The sequence below is a fragment of the Sebastes fasciatus genome, chromosome 24, assembly GCF_043250625.1.
Source record: "Sebastes fasciatus isolate fSebFas1 chromosome 24, fSebFas1.pri, whole genome shotgun sequence".
Classification (NCBI taxonomy): domain Eukaryota; kingdom Metazoa; phylum Chordata; class Actinopteri; order Perciformes; family Sebastidae; genus Sebastes; species Sebastes fasciatus.
Window position 1 is genome coordinate 15,706,531 of NC_133818.1, and position 20,790 is coordinate 15,727,320.

Genomic DNA, 20,790 nt, shown 5'->3' on the forward strand with positions numbered 1-20,790 from the left:
TCAGTTGCAACTTAATAATAGCCATCCAAATAATGTTTTTAGATGGTTTACAAATCAATTATTAACCATTAATTAGGTGTTAAAAATATCTATGTAATGTTTATAGATGTTTTACAAACTATTAAATGTTTCCAAATCATTTCGTAATCATTAACAAATACTCATAATATATTATATAAAATGTTATCATGTGTGCAACAATAAACTGTTAAAATAACAAATTTGAGCATAATTAGTAAACATTATTAATTATAATTTCATGTTTTATTAACAGTAAAATAACTTTTTCAATTTAGAAATGATGATTATAAAGTGTTACCAATAACTTGAATTTCTGGTCCATTAAATAACGGACCAATAAAAGACAAAGCACTTAAATATTTTTTATGAAACTGCAAAACATGTTTTAATAGCAAAAACCAGAACGAGTATAAAAGCAGCCGTGCACGTTCCAACACAGCTGACATAGTGTTTACAAAAAGAGGCAGTTACAATAATCCCAAAAATTCCCCAAAAGACTACTTTATAAAATTACAGTACAGCTCTGAATAAAAACATTCATCTGCTCTAAAAACATAAATAACACATGATTTTCAAAATAAAAGTAACAAAAAACCATTAACATATATTCCCTTTGGTAGGTCAAGGCTAGCAAGGAGCGTCAGTGCAGGTGTTCCTTGCAGCTGAAGGACGGCAGATCGGTCCACGTCCAGAGAGGACACGTTATAGTGCAAACCAGCCAGCAGTAACAGAGTCAGAAAGATCAGTGTTGTAAATACAGAAATACAGAGGAGATAATGCGTGGAAACAAAGGCAAAATGATCTGTTACAACGGCAAGAACGGTGAGGATGTTTGTGACGGAGTACAGGTGGAGACACGCTGGAGGCTGCTGAGTGAAGAATTCAGTCCAACCAGCAAACACCATCACATCCAGAGTCACATCTCACCATCATTTTATAGGAATCCAACAATATAAAAGGAGATCAATATCAGTTTCATATCAATATTAGCCATCTCCAGGACAACTGAGCTAAATATTAGTATTAAATCAATCGATTAAAACTATTTAAACGTGATTAATTGCATGATTGTCCAGTTAATCGTGATTAATTGCACATTTTTTAACTGTTCAAAATGAACCTTAAAGGGAGATTTGTCAAGTATTTAATACTCTTATCAACATGGGAGTGGACAAATATGCTTGCTTTATGCAAATATATGTATATATCTATTATTGGAAATCAATTAACAACACAAAACAATGACAGATATTGTCCAGAACCCTTTTTGAGTTTGATGTAAACTGTTGTCCCACAATGCAATGCACAAATAACATGTAAAAACCATGACAATGGTACATAGAGTGCACAGTTAGTGTGTGGTGTGGAACTGGGACCCAGCTACTGGATGCAGTCACTGCTCTAATGCTCCTAAACCACAACTATCTTTTCACATGTTTAGTTCTACAATATGAATGTGTTGACTATATTGAAATATAAGATGTTTATTAGATTAAACTCATGAGAGTTTGGGGACTTTTGAAGCTATGTGGGGGTGTCTCTGAAGATTATCTTTGGCGTCAGATGTGAAAGTGATCAGAAGTGATCTCTCTCCAGCCAGCTCCGTCTTACTGATGAAGACCGTGAGAAAGAAGCGAGGAATATTTCATCAAACTAGGTTAAACCTGTGACTCTGGGTTTGGCGGAAACTTCCCAAAAGTGTTCTTTACTTCTAGTTAAGAGAAGGCGTGTCAGAGAGCAGGAGGCCGGCTGTGAGGGCTCTATCTTTATGAGTCGTGGTAGAGGTGGACGGTGCTCGCCACGGCCTGCTTGTATCTGTGCTCGGCCTGGATGCTGCTGCTGTAGTCGAGGCAGCTGCTGTCGCTCAGCTCCTCCGCCGTGTCTCCGAAGCCGTGGTAGTGTCCGTAGTGCAGGAAGTCCCTGCATTCTGCTCCCATCAGCCCCTGCCAGGCCGGCCGGTGGGACACACAGCTGCTGGGACTGCCGCTCTGATGAAGGGAGCCACACATGTCGGCAGAAGAGTGCTGAGCGGGAGCTGCTGCCTGCTGATTGGCTGGAGGGGAGGTCGGCAAGGGTGTCTCGGGGTCATCCTGGGCAGCGTAAGGCAGCGTGTGATGACGGCCGTTGGTGATGGCTTTGCCTGCTTTTGTTTTTAAAAGCAAAGCAACATTTTACTTTTGTGATCTTTTTTTTTTTATCAGCCAAAACATTATAATCACAAAACAAAAAGCTCCAGTCCCACCTGAGTTGAGCTCCTGTGCAGACTCCATGTTCATGCTCTCCAGCTCCTCGCCTCCACTGCTCTGCATCTGCACCAACACATCTGGAGCAGGAGACAGAAAGACATCATACGGCTGTTCACTGTCTGTTTTATGGTTTTAACTGTAATCGGACGGTTAAAGCTAATTACAGTAGGTTTACCCATACCAATGAAGTGGTATTTGAATATATTGGAGTGGACAAATATGCTGCTAGATGCAAATGTATGTATATATTTATTATTATTTTATATTTATATTTATTTTATTTTATATTATTTTGCTACCTTTAATGATATTTATTTATTTATTGAGTCATTCATTTATTTATTTTTGATGTTGGCATGTTCCATCCTCCATATATTTGCACTAATAAATGATATTGTAATGTATTTTTTTTTGGGTATGTTACAGAGCTGGGAGCCTTTACATCATCAGTGTTATGGCTCAATAAAAATGCTTAGAAAAAAAGCCCCAAAAAGTGTCTTACTCTCAGCTCCCCTGGCTTTCTTCATGTGACCGGCGTCCACGGCCGCCAGCAGCCTCTTCCTGCTGAGCAGGCCCCCCCCACACGGGGCGCCGTTCCCACTGAGCTGCAGCAGGTGCTTCTTGGTTTTGGAGATGAAGCAGAAGCAGTCGAGGAAGCCGTGAGCGTGGGCCAGGTCTGCAGCCGTCTGCCCACTGGCGTTCCTTAATCTGGACGAGAAGAGGGACGGGTGAGACAAACTGCTTTCCTGTTGGACATCACAGTGTTTCATCTCTAACAGACTGACTGGCTGAGGTTTACACTGAGCTAATACAAGCCTGTAAATGAGATGTTGCAGGGAGATATCATCATGAGCCATCAACAGGCATCAGAGACAGCTGACAACATGTCAACATGTCTTCTGCTCCTGACAATGTCTCCCTGCAACACACTCATTCTGCTAAATGAATACAATCTCACTGGTGGGCTGATATGAATGATATCTCACTTCTTATAGAATGTGGCCATATTTGTGAATACATTAAAGAGCCAATTACAATTTCAAATATCTTTAGAAGTCCAGTATTTTAATTTTTCTATGGCCAAAAGATACAAAATGATTAAAGCTAACATCCTCTTTAGTACAAAACATGAACAATAAAGTACATTTTAGATGGATCTGCAGGTTAAAGAACAGAGTCCTGTTTACTGAAGTGTTAGTTAATGCTAGCTCTACTACATTTACATCAAATGAAATGTCTCAGATTCATTTATTATTCATCTTCCTCAATACCAGACTAAATTAAACAAATTATTATTAGTGTGAATATTTAAGCTTCCAAATTTTAATCACTCATTTGCCTGACTATAATCAGGGTCTGAAATTAGCACCCGGCACTAAACCTGAGGGGACGCAAACTTTTTTTGTCCCTGATAACGCAACTCTGTGAATAACAAATAGTGTATGTGCTGAAGTTAACAGGAGGAGAGTTAGTAACGTTACCTGTTAGAAATCGGATGGCAGCACAGTCCTGCTTGGCTAAATAACGGAGCTACTAACGTTAACGGAGGCTCAATTGAGTTACATTGTGGTGCGTTCAAGCTCCGTTCTGTGGGCGAAGGTAAATTTGACCTTTATCTTGATGTAATCTCCTAAAATGGAGCTACAGTTTTCTGTAGCTTATAATATATAATTAAAACTACTTTTTTTTTTTTAAATCAAAGCAAATATTTAAATAAAAATACAATCATTTATTTCCTAATCATTTGAATTGTGTTTTTATGCAAATAACCATTAAAGGTCCCATATCATGCTCATTTTCAGGTTCATACTTGTACTTTGTGTTTCTACTAGAACATGTTTACATGCTGTAATGTTAAAAAAACACTTAATTTTCCTCATACTGTCTGCCTGAATATGCCTGTATTTACCCTCTGTCTGAAACGCTCCGTTTTAGCGCATTTTGACTGAATTGCAACAGAATTGTGTTGCTAGGCAACAGCTTGGGTCCATGTGTACTTCCTGTCAGCTAATGACATTCGCATACACTGCAACCAGGAATAAACTGGGACACATTTAGAATGTTTACATTTAAATCTGTGTCAAGGGTCTAAATATTGTATATTCGTGACATCACAAATGGGCAGAAATCCTGTCAGCTTGTTTCAAATGCAGAGTTTCTGAATACGGGCTGTGTGTATTTCCCTGTGGATTGAGTGTTTCGATACTTTCACAGTATTTATATAGGACTTAAGCCTGCTTTATAATAAAAAGACATGAAAATCTCACTTTTTTATAATATGGGACCTTTAAAGTATAATACATTAGTGTGTAGAGTACCCTCCCTCCTTAAATAGGGCTCCTCTGGAAACTACAGTGTAATTCAAACACTGTTATTTACCATGCATGTAATGTTTTTTTTATGTAAAATATATAGACAATTGAATGGCATCAGTTCTAAAATGTAATTCCTTCATTTAGCGCAGAGATTTCAAAAGTGGCAGACAAAAAAAAGACTTGCCTGCCACAGTTGAGGCCGTGAACAAAGTTCATTTCAGACCCTGACTATACTCGTCCAGCTGAGACTGAGCTTTCCTGGGACTTCTACAGCAACTCCTCACAGTTTGTTAGCACAGTAAGCATGCAGGTCAAGACATGACTATCATCATCAGAGCTTTCTCAAACTTGAAACCAATCACTGCAGGAAATACCTCTCCAGTTTGCCAGCTGCAGAAACTGTAGGAAGCGAACAACTGTAAGATGCTCGCTGATGCACATGTGGCAGATTCTGCAGTGCCTATTTGGATTGTGCTCCCTCTTTCTGGGACTACTCAAGAAAATCGTGTTCAAATTCATTAGCTGTAAAACATCAGAACGTGCAGGGTGTTTGCAGTTTGAAAATGAAGATATCCTTTTCTTTACATATTAAAAAGCAAATCTTAATATTCAGTTCAACATGTTAGGACAGATTAAACAGTATCAAATTAAAAGCAGCAGGTACTACAAGCTTCTAAACACCCTCCTCCCTGTCGCTGACTGCTCCCCTGAGGCTGAAAAGCTCATGATTGTATTTACTGACACTGATTCGAATCAACCACAACTCATTGGATTTCTCTTGAAGTTAAAGCCAACACAAATTGTACCGAAGAAACGTTTAGAGTCTGTGCTGGAAAGAGACATTAACTCATTATTAAAACTGTATTCATTGGTTATATGCCATCTTGGGGAAAAACCACATCACAACACTGACATGTTATCAGCTTATAAAAATTCTCCTTCCTGATCTGTTAAGCCGTGGGCACACTGCCCGCATGACGCTCGCGTGGCGTCTGCGTCGCTTGGTGGCTGCGTGATGCAGGAGTCTGGTGTTTACACTAGACGCGAGTTGGCTGCGTGTCAGCTACCTGTCAGCTGTGTTTCTGCTGCTGCTGCAGTCAGCCCTTTCTTTCTGCATAGAGTTTGCCTTTTAATGGTCATTTAACTTCATGATAAATATAATTTATATTTATTTTAGACAGAGAAAGATTCAGAAACGTGTGGTAATTAGTAAATAATAGTAATAATCCACAATTAAAACTCCGTACTGTATTCATTTATGATGCTTTCCAAGTCTCTGCTTGTTCCACATCACTGTCCGGCACATATTTCAGAATAAAAGCCTCGTGTTAACAAATGAAGGGATTCTGTCTATAGAAAAAAAAACCGCCTGAGGGCTTTTATTTTTAAATGAAAGCAGGAAGTGTTGATATAAAAACAAGTTCACTTAACTTTACTTTTTTTCATCTCCGTAACATATTCTACAGATAAACCTCGAAACTGTAGTAAAGTCTTGCTGGTATGAAGTTAATATACAGTCACTAGAGCACTTTCACTGTCTGTGACATATTCTACAGATGTGTAGACATGTAAACTGTATTATGTAGCTGATATGATGTCCATATACTGTCAATAGATCACCTTCACTGTCTGTTGCTGCTGGGACACGCAGCGTGAGACGCGCGTCTCATGCGGGCAGTGTGTCCACCACTTTAGACATCTTGTTTTCAACAATTTGAACCCTTTTTTACCTGATGGACCCGGTACCTGGTTCGGCTGAGCTGTGTGTTAAAACACTGCCTTTAAAAACGTCATAAAATGCCATGGTGGTCTTTCTTTCTGAATAGTTTCTTAAAGGCAAGGCCTTAACGCGACTAAAAAAACACTCCAAGTGTCCAAACAATGTTTGTTTGGCAACAATTTCAATATTTTAGTTACAAAATCAACACACAAGAAATTGTGTTTTTTTACTTTATAATATTTTTGACCGTTTTTATATTGAATGTACATATTGACTGTGGATTATTTTTTTTTTATCTTATTTACATTGCTATTGATCTTAATTGTTATTATCTACTTGATCATGTTTCATTATTATAATAAAACTACTCCATTTGGAATCAAAATTATACAATTTTAGTTGTTTTTTTATTGATTTTAAACTGTGCACAATGGTAGAATGTGATGATGCACAGGGTAAATGTCATGGCCAAAGGCTCCACTGTGTGCACATAGCCTCCTGTAGTGGATATCAGTCGTATTTTAGAGTCAGATTCCCTTTCAAGATGTAGAAAACCCATTTGGCACACTTTGGGTATCCAAGTGGCTGAATAGAGAGTCCTCCTGGTCCTATCCTGACTAAAACCTTTGTAGAATCTATGTGCTTTGTGTTGTTTATATCTGCTTTGGCACAGTTGTAGTCAAGGAGTTGCTGAATGAATTCAGTGGCGTCTCTGAGAAATCACTTAACTTACTTTTTTATACAAAATTGCTCATTCTCACATCTCAGTTTTTATATGTTAACGAATGAGACGAATGATCAAAATAATTTGTAATAGTTATGCAATCATAAATGTCTTACATAAATGCAATACATTTCCGTATTTGGTCTTTTGTCAGTGTAAATAGAAACACATGAGCTTTTCAGCTTTTGCACACTGCCAACATTCTCACTGAGTATCTCTATCATATTACATGAGAACATTTTTTACCTGAGCAGCTGTTGAAGAAAATACAACACACACATATATAACATTACTTTACATCCACTTTACATCAGCAAATTACAAAATTTTCTTTTGAATGTGTTCAGTGTAGACAGCCTCGTGCTGTTTTATGGCTATGTGACATTTGAAGGGTGACACCAGCAGCGAGGCTAGAAGGATATCTCAGTGAGTGCATCTTTAAACAGAAAGTAAAGACAGTGGGGGTGTGAGATGTGTAGCTGCTGCTGTGCTTCACACTCAGCATGTGAGCTGATGTGTTGCTGCACAGAAGTCAGCCTGCAGAATACTTACTGTGGTTTTGCTCCTGCTATCAACAGGACCTGGATACACTCCAAGCTACCTGAACGAGCCGCCTTGTGGAGGGGAGCCTCACCTACAAAATCCTGGAGACACAATGTCAAACTCCATTCATCCATTTATAAAAGACAGGTAATAATGAAGACAATTACAGACACAACGTTGCATATTTGAATATGTGTATTATGTCCTATCTGTTATCTGTCCGCTGGTGGACGGTGTTGGAAGACTGACCTGCCTGTTGACGTCTGCTCCAGCCTGAGTGAGCCACACCACGCAGTGAGGATGTCCTCCGAACACTGCCGTGTGTGTTGGTGTCTGGTTGAAGCGGCTGGTCACTGTGTTCACCTCACAACCCATCTGCACCAGGCGCACCACACACTCCAGCTGTGCGCACGGAAACAGAAAAGACTCATGTTAATTATGTAATAAAACTAATTGAATAAATGACTCAATAAATAAATTAAATGTTATTTAATGTAGCAAAAATAATATAAAAAATAAATGTAGCCATTAAATAAGTAATAAAATGTGACATAAATTGATATTTCTGTTTTAATTAGCTTTTTATGTATTTATCTTTGTATTAATTCCCTTATTTATTTAGTCTTCTGTTTAATTTTCCCTTTTATTGATTTATGTATTTGTTTTCTTCAATTTTTAAAATGTATCTATTTTGCATTCATTTTTTATTTATTTATTTCCCCAAACTTAATTGTTTGTTATTGTTATTGATACCCGTATTCTTTCATTTGCATAGTGAGGCAGAAATGTGTAAAGAAATGTAGAAAGAAAAGAATACAGAAATAAATAAGGGAAAATTGTGCATAAATAAATAAATAAATGCATGAATACATAAATAAATACATACAATTAAAAATAAATATATAATAAATGCAAAATAAATTAATTAATAAAAATAAATGCAAAAATGTTTTCTTTATTTATTTATCTTTGTATGAATTCCTTTATTTATTGACTCTTCTGTTTAATTTTCCCTTTTATTTATCTATGTATTTATTTTTTATCAATTTCATTTTCATTCATGTATTGTATTGTATGTATTCATGTATGCTGCTGCAACACCTGAAGTTCTCCTCTAGGAATCAATAAAGGTTTATCTTATGTGTTTTTACAAGAAACTTGTAACCTGATAACATATAGATATATGTCTATCTGTACCTCTACAAATAAGTAAAGAAATGTATAGAGAGAAGAATACAGAAATTTATAAGTTTGGGGAAATAAATATGGAGTGAAATGTAAAGGGAATATAGTGCAGAAATAAATGAATGAATAAATACATAAGTACATAAATAAATACACACATTTAAAAAATCAATAAAATCATACAATCATTACAAACATTAAGGCATTGTAATCTAAACTCAATACTTCTAACATAACGTAACTTAAATTATAAAAAAAACAATATAATAACAAAAATAAAAGAGGGTAGAAAATAATTAAAGGAACAAAAAAATAAATGCATAAATGCATAAATGCATAAATGCATAAATAAATAAATAAATAATAAGACTGCACTCTTCCATAGTAGCTCTAGTTAGCATGAACTGAGTCTTAAAGGGTTAAAGGTTACAGACATGACGCATCACGTTCTAGAGCTGTTTTGGCGCCTGAATAATCATTGGTTGGACTGGAACCAATGAAAACGCTGCAAGCCCGTTACGTCATTTATTTATTTTTTTCCACCCAAAAAAAACAAAACTTTATTGTACTGTTACAAACTGACACAGGTAGTAACGTAGGTAACCATAGACGAGTAAAACGGCGGGTTGCAGACTTCATTAATAACACATTATTAACATAAAGTAAGCAAGTTGACTGCAGTTAAATTACATAACTACTTTATGGTATTAGTTAACGTTACTATGAAGTTACGCAGGATGAACGTGTACACTTAATTAGCTAGTAATGTCTGGTTAATCCCTACCTGTCCGTAGTGAGCCGCCCAGTGTAAGGGGCTCCATCCGCAGCAGGAGTCCTCCGCGGTCAGAGGAGCCGGACTGGAGAGCTGCTGGAGCAGAGACACCAGAGCTCCGACATCTCCATCCCGACAGGCTCGGTGGATGGGGAACCGGCTGATGAACACCTCATCTCTGAACGAGTCTGGTTCCAGTCCCTCAGACATCAGTGAGCTGTGAGAGTGGAGGACAGAGACGTTTCTCCCGGGTTGTCCCACTGAGCAGACTTAAGAGAGGTTCAAACACAAAGGAAGAGGAGATAAGCCTCTCTACGCGGCTGGAGAAGCACAAGACCCGGACTGGAGTCTGGCTTAGTGATGTTTCGGTCACGAACGAGTCGGTTCAAAGAGCCGGCTCTTTTAAGTGAACGATAAGAGCCGGCTCCCGTCCGAGAGACGTTTTTTTAAAAAAGAAAATGTTTTTAAAGGGACTGTTTGTAACTTTTTATACCTATAAATCTACTGGGTCGGTTTCCGATGCGCGCTCGTTCGTGGCTACGCTGTTCAGACCGCTCCTCTGCCTGCCTGCCTGCCTTCACTCACACAACGCGCGCGTTCTCGCTCCACCTCGCATTCATGCGCGCACACTACACACTGCAGAAGAGTTAGTTTAGCTCTGAGAATATCTAGTGAACGTTTGTGCAGAAATAAATGCTGCAGCTCCTCCAGACCAACAGAGGTCAGACGCGACTCGCCGCCTCTCGAAACTCCCGAGAATCTTTTAAAATAAACGTTGATCCAAATTAAAGACAGATTTAGCAACTGCATGGCTTATTTCTCGCCTCAAATGTTTTCAGAAACACATTTCGGTGAACTATTTTCGTGAAATAACAGAAAGTTTCCAAACGAGCCTCATTTGTGGTCTGATTTGAAATCCGGGAGAGGACAGCCCACAAGGGAAAGCGTTTGTCCAATCAGGTGCAGCCGGAAGTATTTGAAATAAAAGTCGGGAAAACATCACCGCCCAGTATTAGTCAATCATCTATCGTGTCACTGCCTAGTGACAGCCCACCAAGCGTCCAATGTTGGGAAGCGTCGTGTTCCCTCGCGATAAAAAACACCCCTGTGGACACGTACCCAGACTGTGACGGAATGTTGTGTTAATGACGTCCGTGGGACCAATCAGGTGATGACAGACACCAACAAGACAAGATATACCATCAAGCAGGGAGGGGCGGGGGTGCGTGGCGTGCTGACTGTCTACAGGTACAGAGCTGGAGGGAGAGGAGGAGAGAAAGAGAGAGCGGCGCAGACAAGATGAGTCTGAAACGAAGCAGCATGTAAAATTATGGTATTCTGGAAATTATAAGGTTTAGTATAATTATATTGAATATATTCAGTGATATATGTGCACACATACTAATCATAGGTCAAAACAGCGCTAAATTTGGAATTATAAAAGTGGTAAAACGAAGAGCCGTTTGGGAGCGGAAAGAGCCGGCTCTTCTTGGTGAGCTGAGCCAAAAGATCTGATTCACTAAAAAGAGCCGGAATTCCCATTACTGGTCTGTCAGTGGGACCCAGAGCGTTTGTTTCAGACGGTTTGGGGTCAAAACCGGCCAGAAACATCCACGGTGAGCCGCCTAGAGGTCTAGAGGCAAACTTACACATTACATTCACAAGTGAGGAACATCATTTATGTAATTCTTTGATAATATGATGTATATTACACTGAACAACTCATTCATGCCGCCTTAAACACGTTTAGCTCATTGTGATAAGATGCTAGCTTTGAGGTACTAAACAATTAATGCTACTGACAATGCTAATAGTGGAGCAGCTAAACTCAGATATAGATAAAGATATAGATATTGCTGCAACTTTGACCCCTGAGGGCCATGGCAGCAATAAGGTGCTAAATATTACTAATTGCTGCAGAAAACTGATTTTATGAGTCTTGATGATTTCCAAGGTGTGTAAATGCATAAAGACATTTAAAAAGAATATACATAAATACATAAGGGGTGAAATGCAAAGGGCAAATCGTGCATGCATAAAGAAATAATTAAATAACAAACATACACACATTTAAAAATAGATATAAAATAACTAAAGAATCAATGCAAAACTAAATAATTTAATTATAAATCAATGCGAAAATAAATCAATGAATGTAAAATGTAATAAAAATAAATAAATAAATACGGGCATTTATATGAAGATAAATAAATAAAAAAGGAAATCAAAAAAGAAATATCAAAATCAGAAAACTGATTTTATGAGTCTTGATGATTTCCAAGGTGTGTACAGGGTGATTAGATCAGATGTTTTTAAGGGTACTTTTTTAAAGAAAAACGCATGAAGGTCACTTCAGGGTCAGACTTCACCCCCTTACCTTCATGATAGAATGACAGCCGGCAAAAAAAAGTCTGCCACGGCCCTCAGGGACCAAAGTTGCAGCGCCTCGATAACTATATCTTTCCATAACATATAACCCTACATCTCTGCCAAATTTGTTGCTTTTATCGAAAAATGCACAATTGTTATATGCTTAACTGCCCTGCTATAACAACCCCACAGGACAAGTCGAATCAGCTTTAGAAGAAGACAATACCGAGCATAAGATGTCAGCGTCATTAAGCGGGAAATCACTGGCACTGAGTCATGGAGCAAATATAAAGGCAAGGAAACAGGTAGGCCTACTGAACACACACTCAATCTGTGGTTGATCTATTCATACCAGACTGCTGTCAAGGCAGGGCTAATCCAAAGCATATTACACATTTTGTATTGTTTTGGCTCTGCTCTAGCACAAAACATATTATGTGATGAGTCACCTTACCTTGTGTTGTGTGCAGAATATTTATTTGGTGGGTGGATAGGGGTCATACCTTTTTTAAAATAACATCTTTTCAGATCCATGCATTGAGGTTTATCTCTGTTTTCTTTCAGGATGGATTTGTCAGAGTGAGGAAAAGTGATTTAGAGAAGTTAACCACAGAAGTGATGCAGCTGAGGGAGTTCCTGCCCAGAGTTCTGAACGGGGACCTGATTGAAATGCTGCATAAAGCTCGAGCAGCTCAGACAGGTACACTTCCATTAAACTTAACCTTGAAGAGAAAATACTTTAATAAGGTGGTTGCCATGTCAGCTTATGTGTGTGTTATGTAGTGATTGTAATTGCAAGAATAACTAGAGTTACGATAAAGACATAAACTGATATGAAACCAGTCAGCTCAGAGGCTGTGTGGCAGAGCAGCCCAGTCACACAGAAGTGGGTATCCAGGTAACTGGAAACCCACCAACCTACTGATATGTATAGCCCCGTTTCGACAGCAGGAACTTTCATTGAAAAGTAGTTCCTGGGAATAAAAGTCCTGGGAACTTTCGATGGAAACCTGGCTCATGTGTGTGTATGTGTGTGTAGTGAAGGAGCACCATGCACAGGAACAGGAGCAGATGCGACAGGAGTGTAGGCACCTTCAGTCCCGATTGGATGCAGTGCAGACTGAATGTCAGAAAGAGAGAGAGGTGAGGCTGTATGAGGTTCACATGCATGTGTGAGGCCTGTAAAATGGACTCATATTACTTTACACAACAATGAGATCAGTGATCAAGCTTTAAAGGGGTTGTCACATGTAGTATGACATGTTGGTACCAATGGATTCTGAGCCCGCTACAACCTAAAAATCTCAAGTTGCGTTAATGCGTTAAAGAAATCAGTGGCGTTAACTTTGACAGCCCTAATCAGGACACCTTGCTGTGTGTGTGTGTGTGTGTGTGTGTGTGTGTGTGTGTGTAGGAGAAGCTGCTGTTACGTGAGCAGCTGTGGCAGAGCGGAGCAGAGCTGCAGCAGCAGGCGGACTTCTGCTCTGGTCTGGGATCTGCAGCCTGCAGTCTGCTGTGGAGCTGCTCTGCCAGTGAGGACACGGTCACTCGCTGGCTGGCTGACGTGAGTCGTCTCCACGGTCCGTCTGTTTTATATTCATCCCAATGACAGCCAGGCTAAAAATTTAATTGTGGGCTGATGTCGTAGGGGAAGCTGCAGTCCTTCCTGGTTGTAGCTGCTCAGACTCTGGAGAGCTTCGTCAGGTCTCTGGATGAGGAGGCCAAAACTCAAACTGAGGACCACAACTCCCAGGAGCACCAGTTTGTGCTGGCTCTGGCTGGAACCATTACTAGTGAGTTCACAGCTTCTGTATTCACATAGACTTTAAGATTTCATCGATATTTTGCACCACTTTCTATTGGTCATTTAAGGTCAGTAGGTTATATACCACTGAGCCTCGCCTGGATACACTGAGTCACAGCAGCTCTTATGAATCATGTGTGGATCTCATTTTCTGCCCTCAGTTAATATGTATGCAGGTTATTAGTCACTGTACCAGCCTCAAGCGGTACAGCAGCAACTAAGGTGGATGTACTGTACGTAAGACATTGATGTGAAATTCCTCCTGCAGGATCTGAATGCAACATAAACTGAAAATGTGTCACTGGCCTGCCTTGTCTCTACATCCCATCATTCAGACATCGCAGCGGTAACGTGTGGCCGGGACTTCCTGTCCAGCTCGGCTCACGTCCTACTGGACACTCTGATGAAGCTTCTGGAGCTGATGAAGCCTGGTGTCTTCCCCAGACTGAAAGTGTACGTGGAGCTGTGGTAGAATACATAACACCAACTAACTACATAATGTTTTCCATCATATAATTCCTGCTTTGCCTAAAAGGAACAGTGTGTAACATTTCAGGGGATCATATAATATTCATAACTATGTTTTCAATAGTGTATAATCACCCGAAACTAAGAATTGCTGTGTTTTTGTTAGCTTAGAATGAGTCCTTCATATCTACATAGGCAACTGGTCTGCATTTCTTTCTGCTTCGTTATGCAAATGAGGGGGCTGTCAGTCAACGTGTGTCATGGGGTCAGAGTGCATAGATCGACTATATGCGAGCTAAAGAAATATAGAAAGAAATATGTATAGAAATGTATAAAGAAAAGAATACAGAAATATTGGGGAAATAAATAAGGGGTGAAATGCAAAGGGAATGTCGTGCAGAAATAAAAACATAAATAAATACACACATTTAAAAATCAATAAAAGAAACATAGATAAAAACTAAATGCAAAAATGAATTAAAAAATGGATAAAAAATAAATACATCAAAAAATAAGAGAAAATTTATCAGAAGAGTAATAATAGTAAATAAATAAGGGAATTAATTCAAAGATAAATAAATAAAAAAGCAAATTGAAACAAATATCAATTTATGTCACATTTTATCGATTAATTATTGGCTACATTTATTTTTAATATTTTCGCTACATTTAATGACATATTTATGTATTTATTGAGTTATTTATTCATTCATTTATTTCTGATTTTGGCAGGTTCTGTCCTCCATAGAAAACTAGCCTATACAAGCACTGTTGAGTACTAAGTCTAATAGCTCAGACTACAGCAGACTCATCACATTAGGATTGCCTCTGTTGTTTTTAATACACTTTTAAACCAGAAAATAACACTAGCAGTGCTGTCAATTACTAGTGAGGAGCTTCACTCTTACTGATTCGGTCAGTGACAATGTGGATTCAGTATAATCAGCTCAGTTTGAAGATTCAGTGTTAAAGATTAATTTGTACATGTGCTGAACACCTCTGGCCACTATGGAGAGGAGGAATGATCGCAGAGTTCATTTGACATAGCTCAGGCATGTTAGTGTCTCGATGTGGGCAGCAGGTGTCAGTGTTGTGGTTCTGTTTCGCTGCAGGTTGATGTTGATGGCTCTGTATAATGTCAGCATCAGTGTTAAAGGACTGAAGTGCATCAGTGAGAACCCAGGACTCCTGCCTCTTATCTGGACCCTGCTGGACGGTAAAGAGACTTTTTGGAAGCAGAGCAGTCTCATTCAGAACAACTCAACTGTGATACTATTTGTAAAAAATCAGGTGTCAGCCTCCACCCTCCCTCTGATCTCTGTTTGTCTGACAGATGGAGACTGGGAGGTGTGTCTCCACTCTCTGCGCCTCCTGCAGTCGGTGTTGTTGGAGGAGGAGGTGCTGCTCCTGCTGGGCTCTTCTCTGCTCGATCCAGACCTCCAGGCTCGCGTCAGCCGACTCACCTCCAGTGGGCAGCCCAGCCTGAGACTGGCTGCCCAGCAGACCCTGGAGGACCTGCTAGCCCTCCAACAGGTGCCACAGTCACAACATATGTAGCTCCTCCTTATGGCTTATAAGTCAAAGCAAAGAAATGCAATTACAATTTGTATTTAGGGCTGAACAATTGAATTCTAACCGACATTGCGTTGTAATAAAACGCAATTTTCAAATCGCAAAAGCTGCAATTAATTTATTTTGTTAATGCTACACAATCTAACCAACCAGAGGGTCGTAAACACCTGGCCCCGTGAGCCTCACGTGCACACACTGTCCTACGCTGCACGTGAAACATGAGCGTGAGAGTAGATGAAGAAAACAACTTGTTAAATCCCCCGCCGCAAGTGAGCGGTGATGGTAATGCAGCCATTTGACACGCAACCATAGTCAGATGTTGAGACTTGTTCTGTTCTGCACTTTAGTGTGTGTGATTTGTTCCTGTAACTGACTGGAGATCAGTAAGATTCACATATATCTTTCATATATTCATGTTTTTTCTGCAGTGCTTTGTTGTTCTTTGTTCCGATCATAACATGACATGTTTACAAGGCTTGAAGTTATCAATATTCTACTGTGATTGAAGGTTTTCACAGTTCAGTAGCTAAATAAAGACTTACTTTTTTATTTTATATTTACAATTCATGCATCAGTTCATCTCATTTCATCATATCACATAGGCCTGGACTACATGCAAGTTTATATGTAGTCTGTATCCAGTGTTGTGTTGGCACTATAAAATGATTGATTGCTTGTGTATAGTGAATATTACAGAAGATAATATCTTCTATAAAAGCTTTGCATACTGAATCGCAATACTGGTCTTAAAAAATTTGCAAATACATTATTTAACCATATTGTTCAGCCCTAATGTGCGAAATGCTTCTATAGGCACGATAAGCAATTGCCAAAGTCAATAAGTCAGTCAATAATAACTGCAGCTCTGATCTGTTTCATGCTGCACGTGGCACAAGTCGTTTTTCCGGCAGCAGAACATAGTAAAGTTCTGCTGCTCAGGAGTTGGCTGTCGCCTGTAGCTCTTCATCTAACAGCTCACCGTGGCTGCTCTATCATGTTCCAGTACCTAGCATATTCAGAATGGTTGACAAACACTCATCTAGTAGTTACACAGAACCACACTGATGTCTTAGCGAGCAAATAGCACCACATTGATTGAACTGGTATGAAGAAGTAAAGAATAAATCCACACAGAAGTTGCCTTTGGTTAATTATACAGATTTATTGTATGTTTCTTTAGTATGGACTTCTCAGTAATGAGCAGGTATCCATTGAACAAGGCCTAGACTACAGTACAGGATATATTTAAGACGAGAGGAGAGGGTTCAAAGAGTCAGCACGAGAATGGAAGCAGCCAGGGCCTCAGAGAACTTCACTGATGGAAAATCTGGGACAAGACATGTGTGACATTTACCTCCAAGCTTAACCCCAACCATCTGTATCGTCAGAGGACTCGCTCTGACGCAGATCAACAACAACCAGCAGAATTGAGTGCCAGGTCGTGAGAATGTCTCGTCCTTAGATGAGTTTGCTCCTTAAAAACTCCAGCTTAACCATCCTCATGGGGAGAGATTTGTTAAGCTCAAAACAATGATACTAATAACACTGTAAGAGTGTGCCAAGAAGAATCAACAGAGGAGAAAGTGAAGCAAGGAGGACACAGATATCCTCTAAGGGTATGGGAGAAGAAGAAGCCAATGGGTGGAGGATAGAGATTCTGTGGTCGTCCATCCCAGTCGATGCAGGGTGTAGCCCTGGTCAACCCCCGCCACTTGGCCTCTAGGAGGACGCAGCGGCGTTGGGCTTGTCGTCGTGGGTGACGGGGATGTTGCGCTCGCTGCGGCCGGATTCGCTCCCCCCGCTGACCTTTGGCCCGGTCAGAGTCAGCAGACCATCGGTAGACAGGGAGCAGCTGATTGCTGATTGGTCAACACTGGAGGGGAGGCGGTAGCGGCGGTGAAACTCGCGAGAGATGTAACCGTGGTCATCCTGAAAACAGCAAGGTTAACGCCACAGTGGCAGATCAGCCCAGGGAAAGACTTCATCATTAAAGGAGTTGTTCACTGTCTTTATATTATGTGCGAATATAGCACTTACTGAGAATAAAATAGCAACAATGAGCTGGGTTAAAACATTTAAACATTTGGAGGTACTATCAGGAACTAGAATAAACCATCACACCAAACTATTTAGCAGCGCCTGCAGCATATTTCAAATGTTTTGTAGCTGAACAAAATCTGTATGAAAGTCATGGATTTGTCTCACGATGTTATGTATTCATGGCGTTGCAGCGGTTAGCACTGCCGCATGCTCTCCCCGTGTTAGTGTGGGTTTTCTCCGGGTGCTCCGGTTTCCTCCCACAGTCCAACGACATGCAGTTTAACTGTTGACTCTAAATGTCCCGTAGGTGTGAATGTGAGCGTGAATGGTTGTCTGTCTCCATGTGTCAGCCCTGTGATAGTCTGGAGACCTGTCCAGGGTGTACCACGCCTTCGCCCAATGTCAATGTCATGGATCTGAGCATCCCCGTTGACCCACTCCATGAAAAGACTAGAAGACTTCTTTCCATGTGATCATACACATTGTTTCACCCTCCAGCAGAGGGCAAAGTCCTACTAGTTCATTTGTACTAAAATGTACTACTTTTGGATCCTTGCTCTTTGGAGGGAAATGAACCAAAATAATAGAGACCCCTGTCTGCATACTTATTCAAGTCTTACTAACTACTATTAAAAGTTACGGTGTGTATAAGAGAGAGAGAATACGAGCATTACCTGTCTTTCTCCATGCTTGCCCTGGATCTCCACATAGTCATCAGTGACCTTCACACTGAGCTCATCAGGAGAGAAGTGCTTGACGTCCAGGTGGACTGTGTACTTATCCCTGTCGGACCTCACCTGTGGGAGACACACAAGCAGAGAGCGCGTCCATTGGTATTGTAAAATTGTAAAAAAAATTGTGTTGAGCACAGTAGAAGTTAAGATGTAGAGCAACTCAAGACTGTCACTGGAACAAACCAAACCAAAAGAACATGTGTTTACTGTGTTACTCTACACGTTAAAGTCATTTACTGCTGTTTTGATTGAAATTTGACAAGGATGATGAGCTTCTATCTTAACATCACTAAAGTGTTCTTGTTTGGAGGCAGATGAGTACAGTCCTTCTCTGTCTTTCTATCTGGTCTCCTATGAGCACATGAGTTAACTTCAAGTACTAGAGGTGTTTCTCCTGACATGAAGTAGGAGGAGGAGTCTGGTGTTGTTTACCTCAGAGGTGCCGGAGTTGGAAGAATCCAAAAAGTTGCGAAACAGCGACTGTCTGTAATAGGGGCTGATGGAAGAGGTGGTGTAGGGGAAGAAGTCGTAGTCGAACATTCCCTCTCCGAAAAACTGGTCAAAGAGTCGGGCAGGGTAGACGGAGCTCATGGCGCGTCTGAACCAAGGGTGCTGGATGGAAATATCCATAGTGACTGGTTTGTCTAGCTCGGGTTTGGCGTGGCTCAGGTTGGCAGATGTACCTGCTCAGCTCAGAGTCCAGCAGGTGAAGGAAGGAGAGGAGGCGAGGCAAGATAAAGAGAGCAGGGATGTTGATGAGAAGAATGTGTCCAGAGTGCTTTGTGCTCTGCTCCACGGCTGCCTCCTCTTTATACCTGAGAGCTAGAAAGAGAGGCTTTAGCCGTGATCCCTCTGGAATGGCATTATCTCATGGTGGGTTGGGCCCCGTCAGCAGAATCAGGGGTTGAGGATGGGGGGGCACTACTGGGTCCAGACCCTGGTGCGACCCAGTGCCATCCACACACACCAGACACCCAGGGCTGCCAAAACAAACCCTGGACGGAGAGGAGGGAGGAGGGCACGACAGACACAATGAGGTCAGGAAGCAAACGAAAGACAAAGGAGTTTACCTGAGTGATAATGGATCAAACAGTCAGTCGGTGACATAGTGCTGCTGTATTGTCCCGCCTGTGTGGTTGGATGGAGGGCAGATTTAGAAACAGAGTCAATGGAGCAACAACAACCGACAGAGAGAGATGAGAACATATTACTAATTGTTAAAACACTGGTCCTTTAAGTGCATCTTCCCGATTATACATACATACTTAACAACGTAACATTTTCAATGAGTTTTTTTTTACAGTGTGGCATTAGTTTTTTTTAATTAAGTGAAGGATTTGTGTAGAGGTGATCCAGTACAGCTCAACCTCTTGAACCATCTTTAAATAGATACATTCAAATAATACTAATAATAATGATAAAGATGTGATAATATGAACACTTGTACAGTCTAATCCAATTGAAGACAACAGGCCATAATTTGTAGTTAAGAGTGAACTCTAATGTAAAGATAAGGGTCACTTCCCATCCTGTTGTTTCACCACTAGTGGCTTCCCGCCACCTGCATTAGTCTAATCCCACAGGGCTTTGGCCAGCCAGCACAGAGGCTTAGCCGCTCCATGCACCCACGGGCCAAGAGCAACTGGGCCGGGCAGCCAGGCTTGGGGGCTGATTTAGGGCCAGTTTGGGGAGGTTGTTGGGGTTTGGGGTTACTAGCCGCTGCGGACCGGACTTAGATGCCGTTAGACTGGCTGCGGTTCAGCAGAGTCAGCATTCTGGGTTTTATCAATGACACAGACAATGCCTGTGGGCTCTGTGTTTCCACAGCCCTGAAAAGCTGTTTTGGCTGACAACCTGGCAACCTGACGGGGTGGACACGCTCACAATCATTGATAGATTTCTGCTCTTTATAAAGAGCCAAGAAAGTTCAAAAGGACAAACACGTGGGAAGAGAAACTAGAAGCAGGATATCTTTAAAAACAGACATCATGTTATTGGAATATCTGACGTTAAAGCCATTGTCATCTTAGACCTTCTGTAAACTTTTGCATCTCCCAGTATAGGGAGATGTATATTTGTTAATAGGGCTGTCAGTTCATTGAAATATTTGATTGCAAATTAATTGCAAATTGTGTATCAGTTCTAAATGTACCTTAACGGGAGATTTGTCAAGTATTTAATACTCTTATCAACATTAGAGTGGGCAAATATGCTGCTTTATGCAAATATATGTATATATTTATTATTAGAAATCAATTAACAACACAAAACAATGA

The 20,790-nt window shown here is 40.4% G+C and overlaps 3 protein-coding genes across 8 annotated transcripts in view; 1 reads left to right on the plus strand and 2 right to left on the minus strand.

Annotated features, from left to right (window-relative positions):
• Positions 1–380: 380 nt before the first annotated feature.
• Positions 381–9,736, minus strand: ankrd10a (ankyrin repeat domain 10a). Of its 2 annotated transcripts, none has more exons than XM_074627035.1 (6): positions 9,539–9,736; positions 7,819–7,971; positions 7,579–7,670; positions 2,770–2,975; positions 2,264–2,344; positions 381–2,161 (listed from the first exon to the last, which is right to left on the minus strand). In XM_074627035.1, the coding sequence occupies exons 1-6, from the start codon at positions 9,734–9,736 to the stop codon at positions 1,788–1,790; spliced, it is 1,104 nt and encodes a 367-aa protein (XP_074483136.1). In that variant the 3' UTR covers positions 381–1,787. The 2 variants fall into 2 exon arrangements, with proteins under 2 accessions (XP_074483136.1, XP_074483135.1); XM_074627034.1 differs by having other exon boundaries at positions 381–2,164.
• hsf2bp (heat shock transcription factor 2 binding protein) overlaps positions 9,623–20,790 on the plus strand; it is a 47,068-nt gene continuing 35,900 nt past the window's right edge. Inside the window, exons 1-9 of one of the 5 annotated variants that reach the window (XM_074627029.1) lie at positions 9,623–9,745; positions 12,089–12,201; positions 12,461–12,596; positions 12,936–13,039; positions 13,311–13,460; positions 13,545–13,689; positions 14,036–14,153; positions 15,281–15,384; positions 15,502–15,701. In XM_074627029.1, coding sequence (XP_074483130.1) covers positions 12,133–12,201; positions 12,461–12,596; positions 12,936–13,039; positions 13,311–13,460; positions 13,545–13,689; positions 14,036–14,153; positions 15,281–15,384; positions 15,502–15,701 — 1,026 coding nt within the window. In that variant the 5' untranslated portion in view covers positions 9,623–9,745; positions 12,089–12,132. Of the gene's footprint in view, positions 9,746–9,780; positions 9,910–10,838; positions 11,191–12,088; positions 12,202–12,460; positions 12,597–12,935; positions 13,040–13,310; positions 13,461–13,544; positions 13,690–14,035; positions 14,154–15,280; positions 15,385–15,501; positions 16,304–20,790 lie in introns of those variants that run through there. The other 4 variants (XM_074627028.1, XM_074627026.1, XM_074627027.1 and 1 more) reach the window with 4 other exon arrangements.
• On the minus strand, positions 16,878–19,301 carry cryaa (crystallin, alpha A). Its single transcript, XM_074627048.1, has 3 exons — positions 18,947–19,301; positions 18,455–18,577; positions 16,878–17,669 (listed from the first exon to the last, which is right to left on the minus strand). Exons 1-3 carry the CDS (start codon positions 19,142–19,144, stop codon positions 17,460–17,462), a joined length of 531 nt encoding a protein of 176 aa, XP_074483149.1. The 5' UTR covers positions 19,145–19,301; the 3' UTR covers positions 16,878–17,459.